General features: G+C 51.0%; 1 protein-coding gene and 2 long non-coding RNA genes across 7 annotated transcripts in view; all 3 read left to right on the plus strand.

The window, feature by feature from the left end:
- The first annotated feature begins 3,060 nt into the window (after window positions 1-3,060).
- On the plus strand, window positions 3,061-11,131 carry LOC115615475. Of its 2 annotated transcripts, none has more exons than XR_003994065.1 (4): window positions 3,061-3,332; window positions 4,966-5,119; window positions 6,363-6,617; window positions 10,572-11,131. It is a non-coding gene; the product is annotated as an uncharacterized LOC115615475 (long non-coding RNA). The 2 variants fall into 2 exon arrangements; XR_003994064.1 differs by lacking the exon at window positions 10,572-11,131 and having other exon boundaries at window positions 6,363-6,431; window positions 6,543-6,730.
- Window positions 11,132-13,516: 2,385 nt separating this feature from the next.
- FBXW11 (F-box and WD repeat domain containing 11) overlaps window positions 13,517-19,618 on the plus strand; it is a 77,705-nt gene continuing 71,603 nt past the window's right edge. For 2 of the 4 annotated variants that reach the window (XM_030503608.1, XM_030503607.1), the window contains exon 1: window positions 13,551-13,690. Coding sequence is in view for 2 of the 4 variants with exons in the window: in XM_030503607.1 (XP_030359467.1) it covers window positions 13,646-13,690 (45 nt within the window). In the remaining 2 variants the exon portion in view is untranslated. Of the gene's footprint in view, window positions 13,691-19,618 lie in introns of all 4 variants that reach the window. The other 2 variants (XM_030503610.2, XM_030503611.1) reach the window with 2 other exon arrangements.
- Window positions 16,024-18,503, plus strand: LOC115615476. The gene is made up of 2 exons (XR_003994066.1): window positions 16,024-16,968; window positions 17,584-18,503. It is a non-coding gene; the product is annotated as an uncharacterized LOC115615476 (long non-coding RNA).

Below are 19,618 nucleotides of genomic sequence, written 5' to 3' on the forward strand. Positions count from 1 at the left end.
GTTTATTTTTCTTTAGTCCAGGCAACACCTGCTTTCCTCTCAGCCTGGGGCCAGCTTCAGGTCAGCACTTGAGTTTTGAGGTAGGTCTTTCACAGTTGGGTTTGAGCAGCAGGTTTCTTCATCAGACCCAGTTGCTCTTTTAAGCTGTTTCAGAAATCTAACTTCAGAACTGGGGGGAAAAGCCACCAACTCAAGTTCAAAGGAAGTTGTGCTGTGAATGTCACCTCAGGTGGTCTTCTGGAAGATGAAAAATGCCTGGCAGAGGCAGGAACCTGCCCTTAACATTCCAGGCACACGACACATGGGTGGGTGTTTTTTTAAGAAGCCTTTTCCACCCTGCCTCTTGGTGCAGGACAAACCTGGATCAGCAGTGTACTCATCTGCCCCAGTTCCTCCTGGGCCTGAGCTACACGCATGGATGACTCTCCCCCAGCTGGGAAGGTGACATGTAAGAGACATGAATATCAGGGATTTTAAGGGATGCTTTATGTCTCCTGTGAGCTGGCCTTGCCTAGAAAGTGATTCTCTGGCTGCAGCTGATCATCCACCACTTGTAGCAGATGGAAGAGTTCTGGAGATGGGACATTTCTGCTGGGGCAGAACCAAAACCAATACACAAACCCACTTAGCTGCACGTCTCGTGCTGTCTGCAATCGAAGTACAGAAAACCCATCACCATTCAGCTCCTGGTGCAGATAAAAGCACCAAGCTGAGATCGGCACAAAATACTTTAAACAAGGAAAACTAATGCCATCAGTCAGCACATCGCAGAAGCTGTTGCTTGCAGAACGCTGCCTGTGCAGCCTCACCACTTGGTGTAACCAGGTATGTGGATGGATATTGTTTTCAAACAAACCCAGGAGTAGTTCTCAGTTAACCCTTTACTGGCAGCAACAGCAAAACTGGCTTCTGCTCTTCAGCTGGGTGTTCGAGGGAGCAGGAGGAGCAGCAAAGCCTGGCTGCTGGGGGTGAAGATGCTCCAGAGCCGCCTGGGCTGGTGTCACAGATGCTTCACGCCAGGCATGCTTGGCAGCTCCTATTGCCCCATGTACTAATCTTGGCAGGTTCTCATGTCTCTTCCCCTCCACGTTTCAGTGAGGAAACACAGGAGAGCAGCCGCAGGAGCTGTGTGCGGGTCCCCTCCAGCACACTGGCAGCAAAGGTAACTCCTGCCAGGGGCATCTCTCAGTTCCAGACAGACAGGGTCACAGGAGAGAAAGGTGGTGAAACTATTTCCTTCCTTACAGCTGCCAAAAGAAGGTGGCTGGCTCCCATTTACCCTTCAGAAAGCAGCTTCTGTTGCCTACTTGCTTTTGTCCTGGTTGCAGGGTTCAGCGATAGCACTTGGACTGTCTTGGATTTGAAAGTGCTGATTTAGCATTCTGGGTTCACGTTGTTTCACATAGAATATTGCAGAGCATCAGGCAGGTTCTTCCCGGCTTATAAACTTGAGCATCCCTTTGCAGTGCTCTCATCTGGGAGCCCAGGCTGCCTTCAGCACGCTGCATTGCTGCAACATGGAGTTTGGCAGGGAGGTCGGTGCTGCTGGGTCGGCATGCTTTCCCACACAGGTGACCAGAGGACACAGGTTTGTCTTTGCAAGCAGTGCAGCATGGCTTCCCGCCTGCCCGTGGGCTGGAAAATCAGCATTTCCCTCGAAGGGATCCAATCGTCATGAGCTGGAATCAAGAGAATAAAGTAAGTTTCCAGGATGTCACCTGGAGCTGCTTCTGTGCATCTCTGAGTGGTTTAAAGCGCATCCCTGTGCTGCTCCATCTGTGCCTTTTCACACCTGAGCTTGGGAGCTTCACACCTGAATTTGGACACTTCACACCTGAACTTGGAGGCCGTGTGCCAGGAGGCTCATGTGAGTTTAGCGGATGAGCAGCTTGTACTTGCTGTCTGAATGCATTTATTTTTTTCCCTGTGCCAAAGGGCTTCAGCTCTTCTAAATACTTCAACTACACGTGCCTTACACCCTGGGTAATACCTGCTGAGTTCTTATTTTCATAGAATCAGAATGGTTTAGGTTGGAAGGGACCTTAAAGCTCCTCCAGTTCCAACCCCCTGCCACGGGCAGGGACACCTTCCACTAGAGCAGGTTGCTCCAAGCCCCTGTGTCCAACCTGGCCTTGAACACTGCCAGGGATGGGGCAGCCACAGCTTCTCTGGACATCTTATGTTTGGTACATCCACACTGCTCTTGCAGCATTCCCTGGTTCAGCACGTGTGCTCGGGTGTTCTGATAATCCTCTTTTTAAACATTTCTTTGTATGCAGCTGTAATTAAAGACAGAATTTGCCCTTTATGAGCTGTTATTTCGGGAGCTGGAGCCCGGCCTGCGCTGTTGTTGCTCGCAGGCTGCAGATGCCATTGTCCTGGGAAGCCGAGCGCAGCCGGTGGCGCTGAAAGGCAGCTCTGGAATTTCACTCGGCTATTTTTAGCCAGTGGTGCAAAAATTGCACTTCCAACACTTCTGAGTCTTTGTCAGTGCTGGAAGAAAGCAAAGGGCAAATCCTGACGTCTCGCTGACGGAGAGGTGACCGGGAGCTGCTGCGGAGGCTGAGCCAGTGAGAAGGTGACGTGTGAAGGGGAAGAGCCCCGGCTCTGCATGGCTGGGCACTGCCTTGCTCGGCAGAGGAAGGGGCTGTGGCAGGACATTGCTGCATGGCCACAGCCACCGGCCTGTCCCACTTCATGTGGGTGATCCATGGCCATTGCTATGCCTGGGCGGCTCCTTGCTCTTCTCCCCATCAGGGCCATCCCATTTCCCTCTGCGTCCCCAGGTCTCCCCGTAGCTCTGCTGTAGCTGTGTAGCTCCGTGGCAGTGCTGTGTGTGCAGGTCTGCTCTGCAGAGCCACGGTGGTGGCCGCTCTGGACATGGCAGCTCTTTGAAAGCTGGGACCTGGAGACAGGAGCTCCTCAAGGATGCTGTATGTGAGTCCAGCTGAATGCCAAGCTGTTGTGTGGGACCATTCCCTTCAACCCCAACCATCTTTGAGGCTGTAAGACAAATCCAGTTTCTAACCCACAGTTTCTTCTTTCTAATGCCAGTGCAGGAGTTTTCTCAGAAGCTGATTCACCTGTTTGGCCACCAAGTTGCCACCTTGGCACAAAAACGTCCTCCTCAGGCAATGGGCTCCTCACAGCTGAGTTGTTGCTTGCCTTGGTGTTCCCTGCCATGTGTTTGAAGAGTCCCAGGTGGCTCCTTTGCTGCTTGCTTTCCTTCTGCTCCAACTTCAGGACTTGATTTGAATGGGGACACCTTCAACTGCGCTTCATTGAGGTTCCCAGTGGCTTCCAGCTACCCGAGAGCTGCTCTGCTTGTGGAGGTAAGAGGGTTTTGAGGGCAGGAGCTGCTGGAATGAGCCATGCAGTGACCCTGGATTGCCCTGCCCGCTCCAGGGCCGGCAGCTGCTGGAATTGCTGGGCTGGAGGGGGCTGATGGGCTGTCACCGAACTCGGGGAAATAACCTCAAGTTAGAAACCGACATGGCTTTATTCCTGCCCCAGGTGCTGGGGGATCATTCCTTCTGTTGTGCACCCTGAGAAGAGACAGTTCACAGCTGATATATCTTCATTCTATACATATTCATCCACGAAATGCCCCCCCAGTTCCCATTATTCATTGCATATGGGTATTTGGACAGATGAGGCCGCGGTGCAGGCGCTGTGAATTTGAGGAGTGGTGTCTGGGGGTCCTGGTGGTCATTTGGGGAGAAATATCCCCCCTCATTTTATTTTCTCATGGAAACCCATTAGTTAAGGACATTGGAATGTGTGTAGACTTTCCAATTAACTCCGTGTTCTTGTTTGGGCTAATTTATGACCCTGAGAGGCTTCTCGAGCTGTTTTCTTTCACAGTCATTTCCCTGTGTCTCGGACCTTATCAACAGGAGGAACCTCCACTGGTTTGAGAGAAGACATCTGGTTCTCTTGTGGCAGCCTTCCTTCTCTCTATATCCTCTATACACAGTAAAATTCTAGTTTAAGAATCCTTGTAGCCCCATCTATTCAGTAAAATAGTAATTTAATTTGATATCAATTATATAGTGAAATACTCATTTAATTTGGTATCAGAGCGAAGGCACAGCCTCACAGCAGAGCGTGCAGCACAGTGGGGACATGGTGTTGGGATGCAGCTGGGATGGGGACAGGTTGCTGTGCTCTTGGGACACTGAGCTCGCTGCACTGTACCTGCTGTTATCAGTGCTGAGGTTCCCTGCACCCCTCAGCCCACCCTGGGGTGCTCACCCCCTGCCCTTGCCCCATCCCCAAACCCACCCTGAGGCACAGGACCGAGGGGAGATGTCCCAGCCCAGGAAGCCTGAGGCCCTGAACAGTGCTGATGGTTTCCACCTCGGTGGTGGTTTCCATCACGCTGCAGTGTTCATGCAGGCGCTGACTCCTCTCCTGGCTGCTCCTCGGGTTTTCTGCCTGGTTTTTGGGATTTGTCTGGGTTTGGATGCTCAGAGGCCTGGGAACATCCATGGTTATGTTACAAAAACAGCATTTTACTAAGCAAATGTCATCCTCCAGCTCACAAACTAAATGCTGCCTCCAGGGAGGGGGGGCAGCGGTGCTCCCCAGCACTGTTGGAGGCTTCAATGCTTTTCCCAGGATGGTTTTGGCCAGGACAGCCCCAAACCCATGTGCAACAGTACCATCAGCCACCCCCTGAACCAGACACGCTCCTGCATATCAGCACCTACTGTGAGCTTTTAAATGCTGCTCCCTTAGTCTGGAGCTTCTGCAAGCTGGGGCCATGCTCTTCAGCTCTCTCCACCATCATCATCATCCCCCCCATCATCACCACCAATGCGGTGAAGCCACTTGGGTCAGAAAACAAGAAGAGTTTACTTAATTGTCTCTGTTTAAATCAAGGGGTTTTTGTCTGTTCGAAGAGCAGTTGCAAGCTTTGCTTAGAGCCCAGCTTACACAGAGGTATTTTGGGGTTGTCCACAGGAGCCCACCATAGAGGCAGGTGATGAGGACAGGCAGAGGGACCATCTCATGTTCCTGAGCCAGTTTTCATTAAGGAATAAGCTCCATTCCTGCACTGCCAGCAGGGACCGCCTGCGGAAGCACCCATCAATTCACTGCCTGTGGAAGGCAGCAGGTAACCAGCCAAAAGAATGGGGTTTATGTACAAGATAAAGCAGGGGGACATCCCATGTGAAACAGCATCAGAGGTGTAGCTGTGAGCTGAAGTCAGCCGCCTTCACTTGAGCACCACTTGGGAGCCAAGAACATACTTGTGGAGGGTGGGGAGGGAAGGGAGGATGCTGTGAACCCACGTCATGGGTGGCAGCGGGCTCTCAGGACACCTCGTGTACCTCTGCTGGGTTTCTGCCATCATCCCTCCTGGTTTGCTACCACCAGGTGAGGTGCCCTGTCTCTTCTCTGCTCTGCCTTTCCACACATATTTATTTTATGCCAGGATGGATTTTGGTTGCATCTGCAGCCAAGTGAATCTTAAACACCTCCTTTCCGTGTCCTCTGCGCATCCCGGATGCGACCGAGGTCTGAGCAGCTTTCTGAGCACATTTAGGGATGGCAAAGACATGCTCTGCAAAGCCAGGCAGGACGGGGGCCTGTCCTTCAGTAGACCCGCCTTTGCATTTCTATCTTGAGCTCAGCCTGGCTGGGCCTCAGCCTGGTTTGGTTTAATGCCCAGCTTGTTCAGGTGTAAGGAGGGCACCGAGGCGGGATGTGCCGCATGTGGCTTTGGTGTGAGCAGCATTGGGAGCTGCCCCTGTGCTCTGGGGGATGCTCGGTGTGGGAAGGGCAGATCCCATGGGGCTGGCTCTATATCACGGCTTATTCATGGGGAACGCAGGGGCTGGGTTGGAGAGAGTGATACCTGTGGGAGGTGAGTGGGGATGGGACCGGGACCAGCCCCTCTGCTGTGAGTGTGGCTGAGGATGATTTACACTAAATAACAATTGTTCTCCTCCCCTTTGCTTGCTGAGGTGGAGATGCTCTCACCGCATGGGCACAGACCCCGGCAGGGGCCGCTCTGATGCGCTGTACTTTGAGAGGTGCCCTGTGCCGTGTCACCGACCACCTCCCATGCTGAAATCGAAGAGTTCCTATAAATATGGAAAAGTACAGCTGAGACATGGCAAGAACTGCTGAAAGCTGCATTTCCTTTGGTGTCTGGGCAGGGTCTGAGGGCACCAGAGCCTGCACAGCTCTGCCAGGGGGTGAAAAATAACCTGGAAATGCATTCTGATCAAGGCCAACAAGAGGGCTGGGAATTCCCCTTTCACTTGCAAAAACAGTGAGTGGTTTCATCCCTCACTGCACAGTGCTGGGAGTACAGACCATGCATGTGAATTGCTTTTTGTTCTTATTAACAGGGTAACTGAGTTACTCCTCGCTGTTTTGCTTAGGTAGGTGGATGTGCCTGAAGGATGCTGCACTGCAAAGTAAGTCCGTTCGTAGATTTATTGTTGTCTCACAATCAATTATTGGCTTCATGAGGTTGTCTTACAGTTGGCAGGACACCAATTACCCAAATGTCACCTCTTCCCACGCAGGATGGAGAGCCAGCACTGCCAGCTCCCACACATAGCAGCTACTGACCTGCTCTGACAGTCAAAATCTTGTTCTGGGTAAGTTGTCTGCTTCCAGGAAGATCCTTGTCAACGATCCTGGCTTGCTGAAGGGATGTAGATTAATTAAATACTGAGGTCTGAGCTTTGCATCATATTCACACAATTACAGAATAGAATCCCAGACTGGTTTGGGTTGGAACGGAGCTTAAAGCTCCTCCAGTTCCAACCCCCTGCCATGGGCAGGGACACCTTCCACTAGAGCAGGTTGCTCCAAGCCCCTGTGTCCAACCTGGCCTTGAACACTGCCAGGGATGGGGCAGCCACAGCTTCTCTGGGAAAAGTCTGTGCCAGCGCCTCAGCACCCTCACAGGGAAGAGCTTCTGCCTAAGAGCTCATCCCAATCTCCCCTCTGGCAGGTTAAAGCCATTCCCCTTGTCCTGTCCCTACAGGCCCTTGTCGAAAGCCCCTCTCCAGGTTTCCTGGAGCCCCTTTAGGCCCTGGAGCTGCTCTAAGGTGTCCCCTTCAGGAGCCTTCTCTCCTCCAGGCTGCCCCAGCCCAGCTCTCTCAGCCTGGCTCCAGAGCAGAGCTGCTCCAGCCCTCACAGCAGCTCCGGGGCCTCCTCTGGCCTCGCTCCAGCAGCTGGGGTTGGGCAGCTCTGAGCCAGCCAGGTCCAAATGTGGCTTATTAACAATTGGAGCTGATGGGTTTTTGTAGTTTTCACAGGACAGGCAATTTTATTCCATATTCGAGACCAAGCCCCATTGTACCAGGGGTTATTATATTACAGCCTTCACTTGCCGATGTATGAAAAGAGCAATGATATGCTGTTTCCTTACCTCTGAGAAACTGTTTCTCTTTTTTGGGGAGACTTGAGGAGTGGTTCAACTTGTCTGACCTGGCTGAGCTGTGGGCTGTGAGCAGAAGACAAGAGGGTCTGTGGAGGAGTGTGAAGGAAAGCGGTGACCCTGCGGGGTGCGGAGGGTCAGACATTAAACCACACTTTGGAACAGGATGTCCTGGCTCTCTAGTCTTTAGACCACAAAGTGAAGTCTTGCTTTATCATGTAGGATGCGACAAGTGAAGCAGAGCAGCCGAGTGCTGTGTGAAAGCAGCCGCTGGAGCCCATGAGCTGCAGCCGTGAGTCACAAACCCCAGCGCTGCAGCTGCCCACACCTGCTCTGCCTCCCCCTGTCTCCATCCCTTACCTCCAGATCCTTATAGATGAATAAAGCCACAGGAAACAGCAACTGGGGGGCTGGATCCTGTGCTTGGGAAGCTCTGTGCTGTCTGTGTGCCTCCTGTTTCCCACCACCCCAAAGCAGCAGGGCCACCCCTGCCAAGAGGTCCGTGTCCTTGGGAGCTGTGGCCATGCAAGAAGCAGCCCTGGGCCCCATCCTATGGACGTGGTCCTATGGAAGGGAGCACCTCCTCCTTCAACGCAGGGTGTGGGGGCTTTGCATTGATTTTCTTTCTTTCCCCTTTTTTACAACTATTGCTATTTTGAGCCCCCCTTGCTCCTAACATCATCACTTCAGGTGGTGTAGAGGAGCTGGATAAGGACCGGCTGCTTCTCTCTGGGTGGCAGCAGAGTTAATGCATTTGTTATTGGGCTGGGGTAAGAATCGTTGGGAATCTGCCCAGTTTTTTCCAGATCTTTCCAGATCAGGCCAGGTTGGACACAGGGGCTTGGAGCAACCTGCTCTAGTGGAAGGTGTCCCTGCCCGTGGCAGAGGGTTGGAGCTGGATGAGCTTTAAGGTCCCTTCAAGCCAAACCAGGCTGGGATTCTGCAATGTTTGAAAAAACCCATCACACCTAGTGTCACCCCATTCTGGCTACAAAACACTTCTCTGAAGGAAGAATAAATGTTTTCATACTTCAAGTGCAGTCATCCCTGCCCTGACAAGAATGTTTATTTATATCTTACTCCTACCAGCTGTAAGTTCAATAATTATTCTTCCAGCAGGAGCATTTGAAATGTATCTGCTCTTGCTTTTCTCGTGCTGTAACTCATTACTGACCATTGAGTAACCTCTGATCCCTATCAAACAGCCAAATAAGTGATCGTAACATCCTAAGATGAAGGGGTTTGTGAGCAGACTATGTTAGGCTGGGGATTGTGGGGAGGCATCTGAAGTTTGCAAAAGGCATACCCATGGGGTGCTGGAGGATTCGAGCTCCAGCTTGGTCCGTGGCAGATCCCAGACAGTGTGTTGTTTTGCTGCTTGGCTCTTGGGTCTAGTTTTCTCACCTGGCTGTAGCCTTGCTGGATCAGCACAGGGATGGGGGCAGCATCCTCATCTGTGGGTACAGAGAAGCCTGTCTGGGACGCACCCAGGGCTGGTGGCTTTTATCCTTGTCCTGTCGGTGTTTAGCACCAAGAGGGAGCCCTGAAATAAGGGACCAGCTGCCAGGATGTTTGTCATTTGACTGAGCTATTTCAAGGCCTAAAACAATTGCAGAACATGGAAACAGACTTAGAAATCCCAGCACAAACACAGGCTGGGGGAGACTGGCTGGAGCAGCCCTGAGGAGAAGGACTTGGGGTGTTGGTTGATGAGAAGCTCCCCATGACCCGGCCTCAGTGTGTGCTTGAGCCCAGAACCCCCCCGTGTGCTGGGCTGCACCCCCAGAGCGGGAGCAGCAGGTCGAGGGGGGGGATTCTGCCCCTCTGCTGCGCCCTGGGGAGACCCCCCCTGCAGTCCTGATCCAGCTCTGGGGCAGCAGCACAAGAGGGACGTGGAGCTGCTGGAGCGAGGCCAGAGGAGGCCCCGGAGCTGCTGCGAGGGCTGGAGCAGCTCTGCTCTGGAGACTGAGCTCTGTGGCTGCCCCATCCCTGGCAGTGTTCAAGGCCAGGTTGGACACAGGGGCTTGGAGCAACCTGCTCTAGTGGAAGGTGTCCCTGCCCATGGCAGGGGGTTGGAACTGGATGAGCTTTAAGCTCCCTTCCAACATTCTATGTTTCTGTGAAATAATTCACTTTATTATACAAAAAAGATGTAGAGAGAATAAAATCAAATCGTTCTCACTGGGAATGTTTCTGTACTGTGTCAGTCCTTATATCCTCCCCCAGGTGCTTTATGGAGCTGGTCCACAGCAGCATGAGCCACAGACAGATCTGCCGGTGTGGGAGTAGAGGTTGGAGGGGATTAGTGAGCAAATCCTGCCGTGGGGCTGTGCAGGCTCCAGGGCCAGTGGCACAGCTCCTTGCTAGGCTCCCCCCACGCTGCCTGCCCTGTCCTGTCCTGATGCCGCGTGTCCTCTCCACTTGTCTCTGCTGAAAAATACCTGCTGCAAGAGGAAATCGGTACCTCATGCAATGAACGTACAGAAAATGTGCACTTAAAATGATGGCTGAGTTTCAGCAGCGGTCCCAGCCCAGGGGTGATGGTTCATTAACCTCAAAGAGTTCTCACTCTATTGCACAACATGGTGGTATCTCCAGTTCACTGATGCAGGGACTTTCCCTCTTGCACTTCCCCCTCATACTCATCCTCGCAGGAAAACTGGCAGAGCAAGTCCTCTCTTAGGCTGAAACTGCCCCACCGCCCTGGCGTGCTTCCACCTCAGCAAGGTCATCATTAGTGCTTAATTACCAGCTCCATCCTTGCCCTGCTGATGGGCAGATGTGTGGCAGGAATCCATCAGGACATGGTGATAGCACACACATGGAGGTGTTACCGATCCAGCAGCGTGTTAACCTGAGCACACACCCAGAGACTGCTCCTCAAACTGTGGTTTGTGTAGTCATGGGGCTACAGTGCTGGGCTTCATCAGTGCTCAGGGGGTGTGTATCTCTCAGAAGCTTTATCAAAAACCTGGTTTTTCATCCATCTTATTAGACCTTGGACACATCGCTCAGTCCTCAGAAGCTGTTAAGTGATGGGTTGCTCAGAAACAATTGTACTTTACAGATACAGTATTTTTCCTTGGTGTGCTGCACTAAAGCCAAAAAATCAGAGTTTTTATAAAGCTTTGGTTAATTATTTTCAACATTCTTCTCTTTCTCTCAGATCGTAGATGTTTTCCACACAATTAAAAGCAGATTACAGGAGCTCAAGTTCCATCGGACAGCTCATGCCACAAAGACCCACATCTGCTTCTGTAACATCCATCATTGTGATGCATTAACCATTCAGCACAAGACGATGGATTTATTCTTTCTTCAAATAAATGGAGGAAGTTTTGCATATTTTCTTTTTTTTTTTTCCTTTTATGTGGGGTTTTTCCCCTCTTTTTTCCTGGACAATCCTTTCCATAATCAGAAAACTGGCCTGACTGTACAGCCAGGAAAGCGCCACATAAAGAGCGTTGTGCTGATCAGCAACTCTCTTCCCTGTATATATTTAGACCAAGACATGCTGATTTTTAACTTTGGTGTCACAAACAACTATCTGCTGCTTTGTTTGATCTCCAGAGTGAATGTCTGATTACAGGGAGAGCAAAACCAAGCTGGATTCTGTCCCACCTTGTTCCCGGTGACACCTTCGTGAGCTTGCCGAGGTCGGTGGCGTTACACAACACGGAGGATGGGGTATAATTTGCCCTGCGAGTCCTTTGTTACAGGCTGGGATGTGAAGGTGGAAGGAATTCAGCTCGGCTGTCAGCGCCCGCACCCAGCTTTGACAGGAAAAGCCTTTGGATGTGCCTTCATGTGGAAATGGAGCGTGTCTGGGGAAGGGTCGGTGGGTGCTTGCACAGCCCAAGCTGATGTTAGTGCCGGTGTGTGAGCTGGGGCTCTGTAGTTCCAGATAGAGGGACCGTGGGCAACAGCATGTCTGGTCTTTGCTTTCTCTGGAAGAATGTAACCGGGGCAGCTTTTGGGGCACGTCAAAGTTTCACCCAGACTCTGGGCAGCGGCAGCTGTTTGATGGAATTGGGGTTTAGTCTGGAGAAGGCTCAGGGGGGACCTTATCGCTCTCTGCAACTGCCTGACAGGAGGATGGAGCCAGGAGGGGGCTGGTCTCTGCTCCCAAGGAACAAGGGAAGGGACAAGGGGAAACGGCCTCAAGCTGCACCAGGGCAGGTTTAGATGGAGCTGAGGAACAATTCCTTCCCCAAAGGGTGCTCAGGCATTGGAACAGGCTGCCCAGGGCAGGGCTGGAGTCACGGTCCCTGCAAGTGTGTAAAAAACATGATAGACAAGGCACTTAGTGCCATGGGTTAGTGGTGGACCCACCAGCTTGGGGTAATGGTTGGATGTGATGATCTTAAAGGTCTTTTCCAACCTGGTTGATTCTATGGGGAGGGAAACCTGCTGCTCTTGGTTCATTTTTTCAATCCTACGAAGGGTTTAGACCTCATGGTAAGTACTCTTTTAAGCACTTTTTGACGAATAAGGTACATTTCTGCTGACCTAAATACCCTGCAAAGCAGGTGTGTTGTCAATAAGGACGGACTTTGCACCATTTTCATTTGATCACACTCTATTTCTTCACCATTTGGCAGAGATTTAAACAGGTAACGGGAAAAAAAATGCTTAGCAGGAAGCTACTGAGCCCATTTTCATTGCAAGCACTGAGCCACTAGTGCTGTGCTGTTACACCAAATTGCTGCTTATGACATTTCTGCTTCCAATTTCCAATGCCTCCAAATGCATTTGGCCCCTGCTGCCTCATCAGATCGCAGCTCATGTGCCCTTGGCCACCCAAAGCGCCTCAGCTTCCAGTGTCGCCGGTGCTGCTGCCCCACCAGAGCGGCTCCAGCTGCCTGTCAGCAGCCAGAGGAACCCGGTGGCTGCTGCTGGCACTGGCAGTACTGGAGGGCGGTGGTGAGCTGCAGTTTGCCTGCAGGATGCAGACCCTAAAGGTTGAGAAGCTGCTTGCTGCTGAGGGTTGTGATGAGCCAGGTGGAAATGCCTCACCTTATCTGCTTTGATGTCTCCTTGTGAGTACAGCACATCTCCTTTTCAGGCCTTTGTATTCAGCCCTGTTTTCATTTAACCTACACTGAGAGTTTCCTCTGGCCAGGACCATCTTTTCTTTATTTTCCAGGTAGACTGAGATGAGCTCTGAGGCAGAAGCTCTTCCCTGTGAGGGTGCTGAGGCGCTGGCACAGGGTGCCCAGAGAAGCTGTGGCTGCCCCATCCCTGGCAGTGTTCAAGGCCAGGTTGGACACGGGCTTGGAGCAACCTGCTCTAGTGGAAGGTGTCCCTGCCCGTGGCAGGGGTTGGAGCTGGAGGAGCTTCGAGGTCCATTCATCCCAAACTAGGCTGGGATTCTATGACTTTCCCCCTTATTTTGAGCTCGGTTTTCCTCCCTCCCCAACTGTCTCTCATTTTGCATCAAGAGAACACACTCCTCAGGTGTGGCTCAAAGCCAGGGGCCAGTTTCCTCTCTGGGTAAGTGAGCAGGATTTTGGACACGTTTCTTTGCTCGTGGCCAATGGAGGGATCCTCACAGGGTCTGGCTAATGGGAGGCTTCACTCTCCCTTCCTTGGTCTAAGTACAGGAACACGAATCAAACCACCTCGTGCTTCAGCTCTGGGACATAAAACCTGACCGCGACAAGAGTGTATTTACCGGGGTCCCACAGGCGCGTTTGATCCCCAAACCTCACGCTATTCCGCACCCGCCTTGCCGCAGCAGGCACCGCACCAGGCGGGGCGCAGCGGCCGTGCTCCCGCGGACAGGCCCCTCGCCCTGGGACAGCGGCGAGGCACCGGCCTCGGCGCCCTCCCGCCAACCCCGCCGCGCCGCGCCGCGCCGCCCCGCCCCGGGGCCGCTTTGCTCTGAGAGGGCAGGGTCCCAGCGGGCACCGGGCCGAGGCTATCGGGCGACGCGGCCCGCGGCGGAGCTGAGGGGACCCCTCGGTGCCCGCCGGGAGCCGCCCGCAGCCAATGGCGGCGCAGCGCCGCGGGGGCCGCCGGGAGCTGTGGTCCGTTACGAGAGCCGCCGCGGCAGGGTAGCGCCTCTCTTCTTCAGGGCGTCCTGACGTCACCCGGAGGGACGCACTGTGCGTGCGTCGGCGCGTCCGTGCGTGCTCGCGGCGGGGGGGGGTGGTGGAGCGGCGGCGGCGGCGGCAGCGGGGCCTGTCGGGCGCGGGCAGGCGGCGGGCGCGGCGCGGCTGGGCGGAGCTGCCCGCCGCTATGGAGCCCGACTCGGTGATCGAGGACAAGACCATCGAGCTGATGGTGAGTGACCCCCGCCGCCCGCGCAGACCCCTCCTTCCGTTCCCTCCGCCCGCCGGCAGGCCCCGCCGCCGCGCCCGGGCCTGCGGGGTCCGGCGCCGCCGCCGCTGCCGCCTCGCCGCGAAGGTGACTGTGGCGAGGCCGGCCCCGGCCCCGGCCCAGGCCCGCTCGGCTGACGGCGCCCCTGCCCGCGCCCCGCTCCGCCGCCCCGGGGGGATCCGCTGCGCTCCCTCCTCCTGCGGCCGCCGCCGGTGCTCCCGGCACAGGCCGGGGCGCGACGGGCGCTTGGGGTTCCGTAGAAAGAACCACATGGAGATACTAAACCCCGGCGGGAAGGCAGCGCCGCTCCGGGAGGCGCCGAAACCCGCTCCCGGTGCGCGGGGGACGCGCGCACGCTGCAAAAACCGGAACCGAAATGCCCCGGCGGGGCCGCGTTCCGGCTCCCGCCGCCCCCCGACCCGCAGCGCCTCAGTTCCGGGCGGGGTCTCCCCGCGCCCCCCGGCCGGAGCCCCCCGCGGGCACTTGCGGGAGGCTGCGGAGCCGGGGAGGAGGACGGGGGGGAATGGTTCAACTTCCCCCGTGAGCATCTGGGGCTCCTCTCGCCCCGGTGTCGCTCGGGGCGGTGCGGGGGCAGCTCCCATTTGCCCGGGGCAGCGCCGGTGCCGGAGCCCCGGTCCGGATCACACGGTATTCTCTAACGAGAGCTAATTGGTGCGTTTGTTGTACCCCCTAATTAACGCTTACGCCGCTAAATTGGGGCTAGTGGCGAGGCGGCCAGATGGAAGCAATAGAAAGAGAAGGTTTGGTTTATTTTTAAATGCAAGCAAATCTTAGGTTTCTGTAGCCAAATACTGGGGGGGGGGGGCGGGAATTTTACTGCCTTTAGGAATGAACAGAGTTAAGTTAGGAGCAGAGAAAGAATAACAATCATCCTTAAATACCGTCTAATTTGTCATAAGCATCGTTTGCTTTCATGCGCAGAATTCCATGCAGTGCTGCAGAGTTGAGTGGTAAAATGCAAACGTTTGCTTTTGAGGCACTCTGAAGGCAAGCTGGGTTCAATGGAGACATGAAATGGGGTTTTCTTAGTCAATAGAGCTCTTGTTAAACTACCTGATCTGGAAAATGTGAACTTACTTCGAGTGTTATTTGCTCTTAAGGAGCAAAAATTAGAAAACCCCAAATAATAGAGGGGAAACCCCAAAAGCTTTTGTGATTCTCTCTGTATTTGTGGCTGATTGCTGAGGCCAGTAGCTTAAGAGCTGTTTTCAGGAGCCTCCTTTCCCAATCCCTATTGATCCGGCAATCTTGCACTTAAGGGTGGGTGATACTGGGACGGTTTCCAAGAGGATACAGGCTGGGGCAGCTGTGGGGGTATCCCTTACAAGATAAGTTGCCCCCAGAGAAGCTGTCTGTTGCATTTCTGAGGTGTAAAGTGAGTTCTATCCCCTACCTGGAGCTGGAGGGTTACTAGTGCTCCTCAGCCTGGGGATACATGAGTCACTGCAGTAGTGGTTGAGGCTGGAAGGTACGTTTGCCTCACCGAGCTTTCCTGCTTGTCTTTCTGTAACTGCTCACCCCTTTTAGAAGTAACTTGTAACTGTTCGGGCCGCATCAGAAGCAAGTGTAACTTTTGCTGATGGTGGTTGTGCCCTCTGTTTCCAGTTGGGCCTGGGAAATATTCTAATCCATGCAAATAGCCATGGGGTTATTAAGCTTTTTGTTACCTAGTAGGAGGTTGACCCAACACATTTTTCTCTTTCCCAAGAAATTAATAAGTATAAAAATTTGATAAGGTGAAAAATTCTCTAAATTTCCAGCAGAAACATGGCTCTCTAAAATGTAGCTGAATTTAATTGCAACCTTAGTGAAGGCTTGCATAGTAATACTCATGTTTGAGTGTTAATGTTTCACTAAAATCATTGAAAGTCATTCCTAAACGAAGACATGGCTTGGAGGTTTTGCTGCCTCATGTGTTGGAGAAGAGAAGCTTCTCCAGAAGGTTTCTTTAAATCCTGTCGTGGTTTAACCAGGACAAATACACAAAGCAGGAGCTATATGAACTGTTTCAGCCTGGGATTTCAGTATTATGTGCAAACTCTTGTATCAGTTGTTAATGCTGGTGACAAACATCCCTAAACCTGGGATCATCTTAGCAGGATGCTTTTCTTTTGAAGAATGTTATTGTTTGCTAAAAGCAGGATGGTTTATGCCTCGCTTTGCTACAGGAGATGGGGTTTGGTGTGCTTTGAGTACTCGGTCACTTCCCTCCAATGCTGAGGTTGAATCTATAGTAAATACAGGAGCAAAGGTATGATGCAGAAAGTCTGAGGAGCAAATAAGATGTAATTCTGAGTAGCTGATAAACAAGAGGTAATGTGTCAACATGTTAATTGCATGGAAGTCTCAGAACAAGATGTTCTAGCCTTCCACTGTGCCTTTGCTGGATAGATCATTTGCATTTATTTAAGGAAAAATCAGTCATGGCAATAATACTGTTCTATTTTTAAAGCTGGAATCTAAGGGAAATATTTTAAGGTTTCAGAGTGACAACTTTTAGTGCCGTAGGAAGTTCTAGCGAGTGTTCTGAAGTCACTGTATTTTTTAGGACAGCTTATGCTTTGCATGTCTTGTTCCAGCTTTGTAAATCATGTCATCCAGCCGTTTTCATGGCAATGAGCATTTGATTTAGTGATGACATTCTACGACTTTCATTTGCAGATGGTGCCCACCTCTACAGACAAGGCGCCCATCGCCTGTAGAGGTGGTTTCAAGAGGCATGAGGTGTCAAGCTTGTAACTTGGGTTGATAGTGGGAGGTCCAGATTTAGGCTGGCGGCATGTCTGACGGGCTGGGGTTTAGTTTAGATGCCTTCATATTTATGCTGCCTCAGTCAAATGCTTTGCATGAGTGGGCAAACTATTAGAAAATGAGTAGTAAGGAAGTAATCCAGAACAGATGGAGGGGTAGCCAAAACGATTGAAAGGGCTCTTTCTTCCCTCAGTTTCAATTTTCTCTGTGAAATTAGATAACTGTAACCTTTTTGCTCTTTTAAAGAACCAAACTTTTTTCTTTCTTAAGGTGAAGTACCAACAATGCTTTTTGAAACAGGTTTTGGTTTTTACCTAGAGGTTCAGAGTTTTGTGTGAAATCTGTATTGCTCAGTTGCATCAAACCTGTTGTATGCATTTGCCTTCAATACCTGCTAAAAGCTTCATGTTTTTCATCTTCTCAGGAAACTTCACTGAACCATACTGCTGTTTTACCAGCAGACTTTCCAAGTAGGTGGCAATTAGCTTCTTAGTTTGTATGAAAGTGGTTGTAAAAGAATACCTAAGTATGATAAATACATTTTTTTTTATACAGTGTGAAAGGTTTTGCATTTATGGCGTGAACTGTGTGCAGCATAAGATATGGATGGCATAAAAAAAGGCAGATCTCTTGCTCCCAGGCTCTTGTACCCACCAGACACCTCTGGGACATGGTTACTGAAGCAGGAAGCCAACTGGGTGTAAATTACTGCACTTACTGAGTTTATTGTCATCTGTCTTTGCACTGTGTCCTTGGTGCGCATGCTGTTCTCCAAACACAGATCCCACTGCTGCAGAGTTGGCAGTTTAAATTCAATATAATGCTGCTCCGTGGTGGTGGCATGAAAGGGTTATAGAGAGAACATGCCTAGGGATAAAACTGACAAGAGCTTGCTTACACTGTGTTATCATTTGTGTCTTAAAGGTGTATGTATGGAAAATATTCTTCCTAATATACTACCCTCAGTGTTTAGAATGTCTCTCTGTCTCTCATAGAAGTGTCCAGTGTTTAAGTGCCTCTGTAAATAATAAATGAAAAACTATAATTGAATATCTTGCCAAAAGTCTTCTAATTTCTTCTGGCAGAACTTTCATATGAGCTGAATGCCTTCAAATTCAAGAGGTAACAATCTGTGGATGAAGTCAGCAGCAACTTGTTCTGTAAACCACGCCAGCGGTACCTGAAGTTCCTTGGGTTACTGCACCTGGAGATGGCTGTGCCCCCAAACTACTGAAAGCTTTACAGCACAAAATAAATCTTAGCATTCTGCATGGAAACTAAAATGTAGCTGCTGTATATATCTCAGTAGGGCCTTAACATTCTGTCTTTTTTATTTCCACGTCTCAGTTGTTGCAAGCCAAGCAGCAGTTAATTTTTGTGTTTTTTCCCCACGTATTCTTAGAGGATTCCTTCAAAGAGTTCACTTTTGTAGCAACAGAGATACAGCTGGACTAGGCCACAATCATCTTTGCATCTGAAACAAAGGAGGTACTTGTTCCAGCTGAAATGTGACTGGTTCTTAATCAAAGGCTGGGAGTAGACAGTTAGTAAGATGTTTGTAAACCTATGCGTAAACTAGTTGTGCTTTCTTTAGTAGGATAACAATTTATTTGCTTTGCAGTCATCTTTTTTTAATTGTCAGTAGCTAAATTAGAGTTGGGAGCTGTATGTCAGACAGTGAAACATGCAGCCAGTGGCATGCTGGGCAGATGGGGAGAAAAAGGAAACATCTAGAGCAGATCTCTGAAGAGGTGGTGGTTAGATGGCTGTGGGAGGGCACAGATGAGCCTTCAGGGCAGAGGATGGAAGATCTGTGCTAGCAGAATGACAGTCACATTTCAGAGAGTGCCTGTAAGAGGAAAGATACAAATATAAAGAGAATGAATTGCTGTGACTTTGGCAGTAGTGCAAAAAATGGGAAGGAAGAGCTTAAGAAAATGAATTGGAGCAAGGCAAGTGCATTCCGAGCCAGCAGAGTGATGATGAAATGAGGGAAGTGAACAAAGAAGTGTGGAAAGCTGTATCTTTTGGAAAGGGTTGGATGAAACAATAGACTGACTGGGGAAATGGGGTGGCAAAGGGAAGAAGGAGAATACAAAGATGCAGAAGAGAGGTTATAAAGACAAAAGTTGTCTGAAGTTTGTAATCATTATGGCAGCAGCTGTTTATACAGTGCAGGGAAAACTGCAGATGCTCCATTTGTAGGGAAAATTCTGAAACTAAATTGCTTTTAGTTCTTAATAGAAAGAAGTTAGAGTTTCTTGGGGAGACTAAACGCTGGTGTTTCACCAAAGGCTTTTTAAATCTCGTTTGAAATTTGGAGAGATTCCTGCCTTTTTTTACCTCACAATGCAGTTAAATTGTCTAACACGACTAAATTTCCTAACCATTGCAACAATGCTGAGCAAGTGAGCAAACATGCAGCAGAGAAAGTTCCCTCGCTGCCCAAAACACGTGTAAAGCTTCCTCTGTGTGTGAACGCTATGTGTTCCCTGCAAGCTCTGGCTTGGGACCGGGAGGTCCTGAACTGTGCTTGTAAATCCAGTGTCCAGGTGGAATGAGATCACATCTCCACAGGCACGCTGGAATGTGCACCAGCTGCCCTCTCTGAAGTGCTATTGGGTTGCTCCTTATAAATGCTGTAAAGCACATGTGTGGCATTGCTGCTGTTCAGCCAGTGCTGGCTATATCCCTCGCTGGCTGTATCCCTCAGGCAGAGCTGTTGAACGTTGCTAAAAATTTGGGTCACTGGTGAGTGTTGCAAGCAGCATCTTGGCAAAACAAACTGCCTTGTTACAAGCCGAACCTTCAGAGAGACTTGGGGATGTTCTCTGAAGGGTGGATGGACCTTTTCTTTCCATGTGTTTTTTCTGAAACACCTTTGCTGCTTGTTAAATCAACTCAATGTATGTCTTTTGATGCGTTCTGTTTGATTGTCATGGAGTTTAGAGATCACCGTTGCTTTGGCATTTTCAGTTTCATCTTCCTGTGCTGCTTGGAGTGCCTGTGCAGCAGGCTGCAAAGTGAGATTGCTGATGGGTTTAAAATGAAATGCATGCAGCAGACGTGCCAATGTGAGAAGAATGATGTGTGGGAGAGAATAAGAGACCATGGTTATAA

The sequence above is a fragment of the Strigops habroptila genome, chromosome 12, assembly GCF_004027225.2.
Source record: "Strigops habroptila isolate Jane chromosome 12, bStrHab1.2.pri, whole genome shotgun sequence".
Lineage (NCBI taxonomy): Eukaryota > Metazoa > Chordata > Aves > Psittaciformes > Psittacidae > Strigops > Strigops habroptila.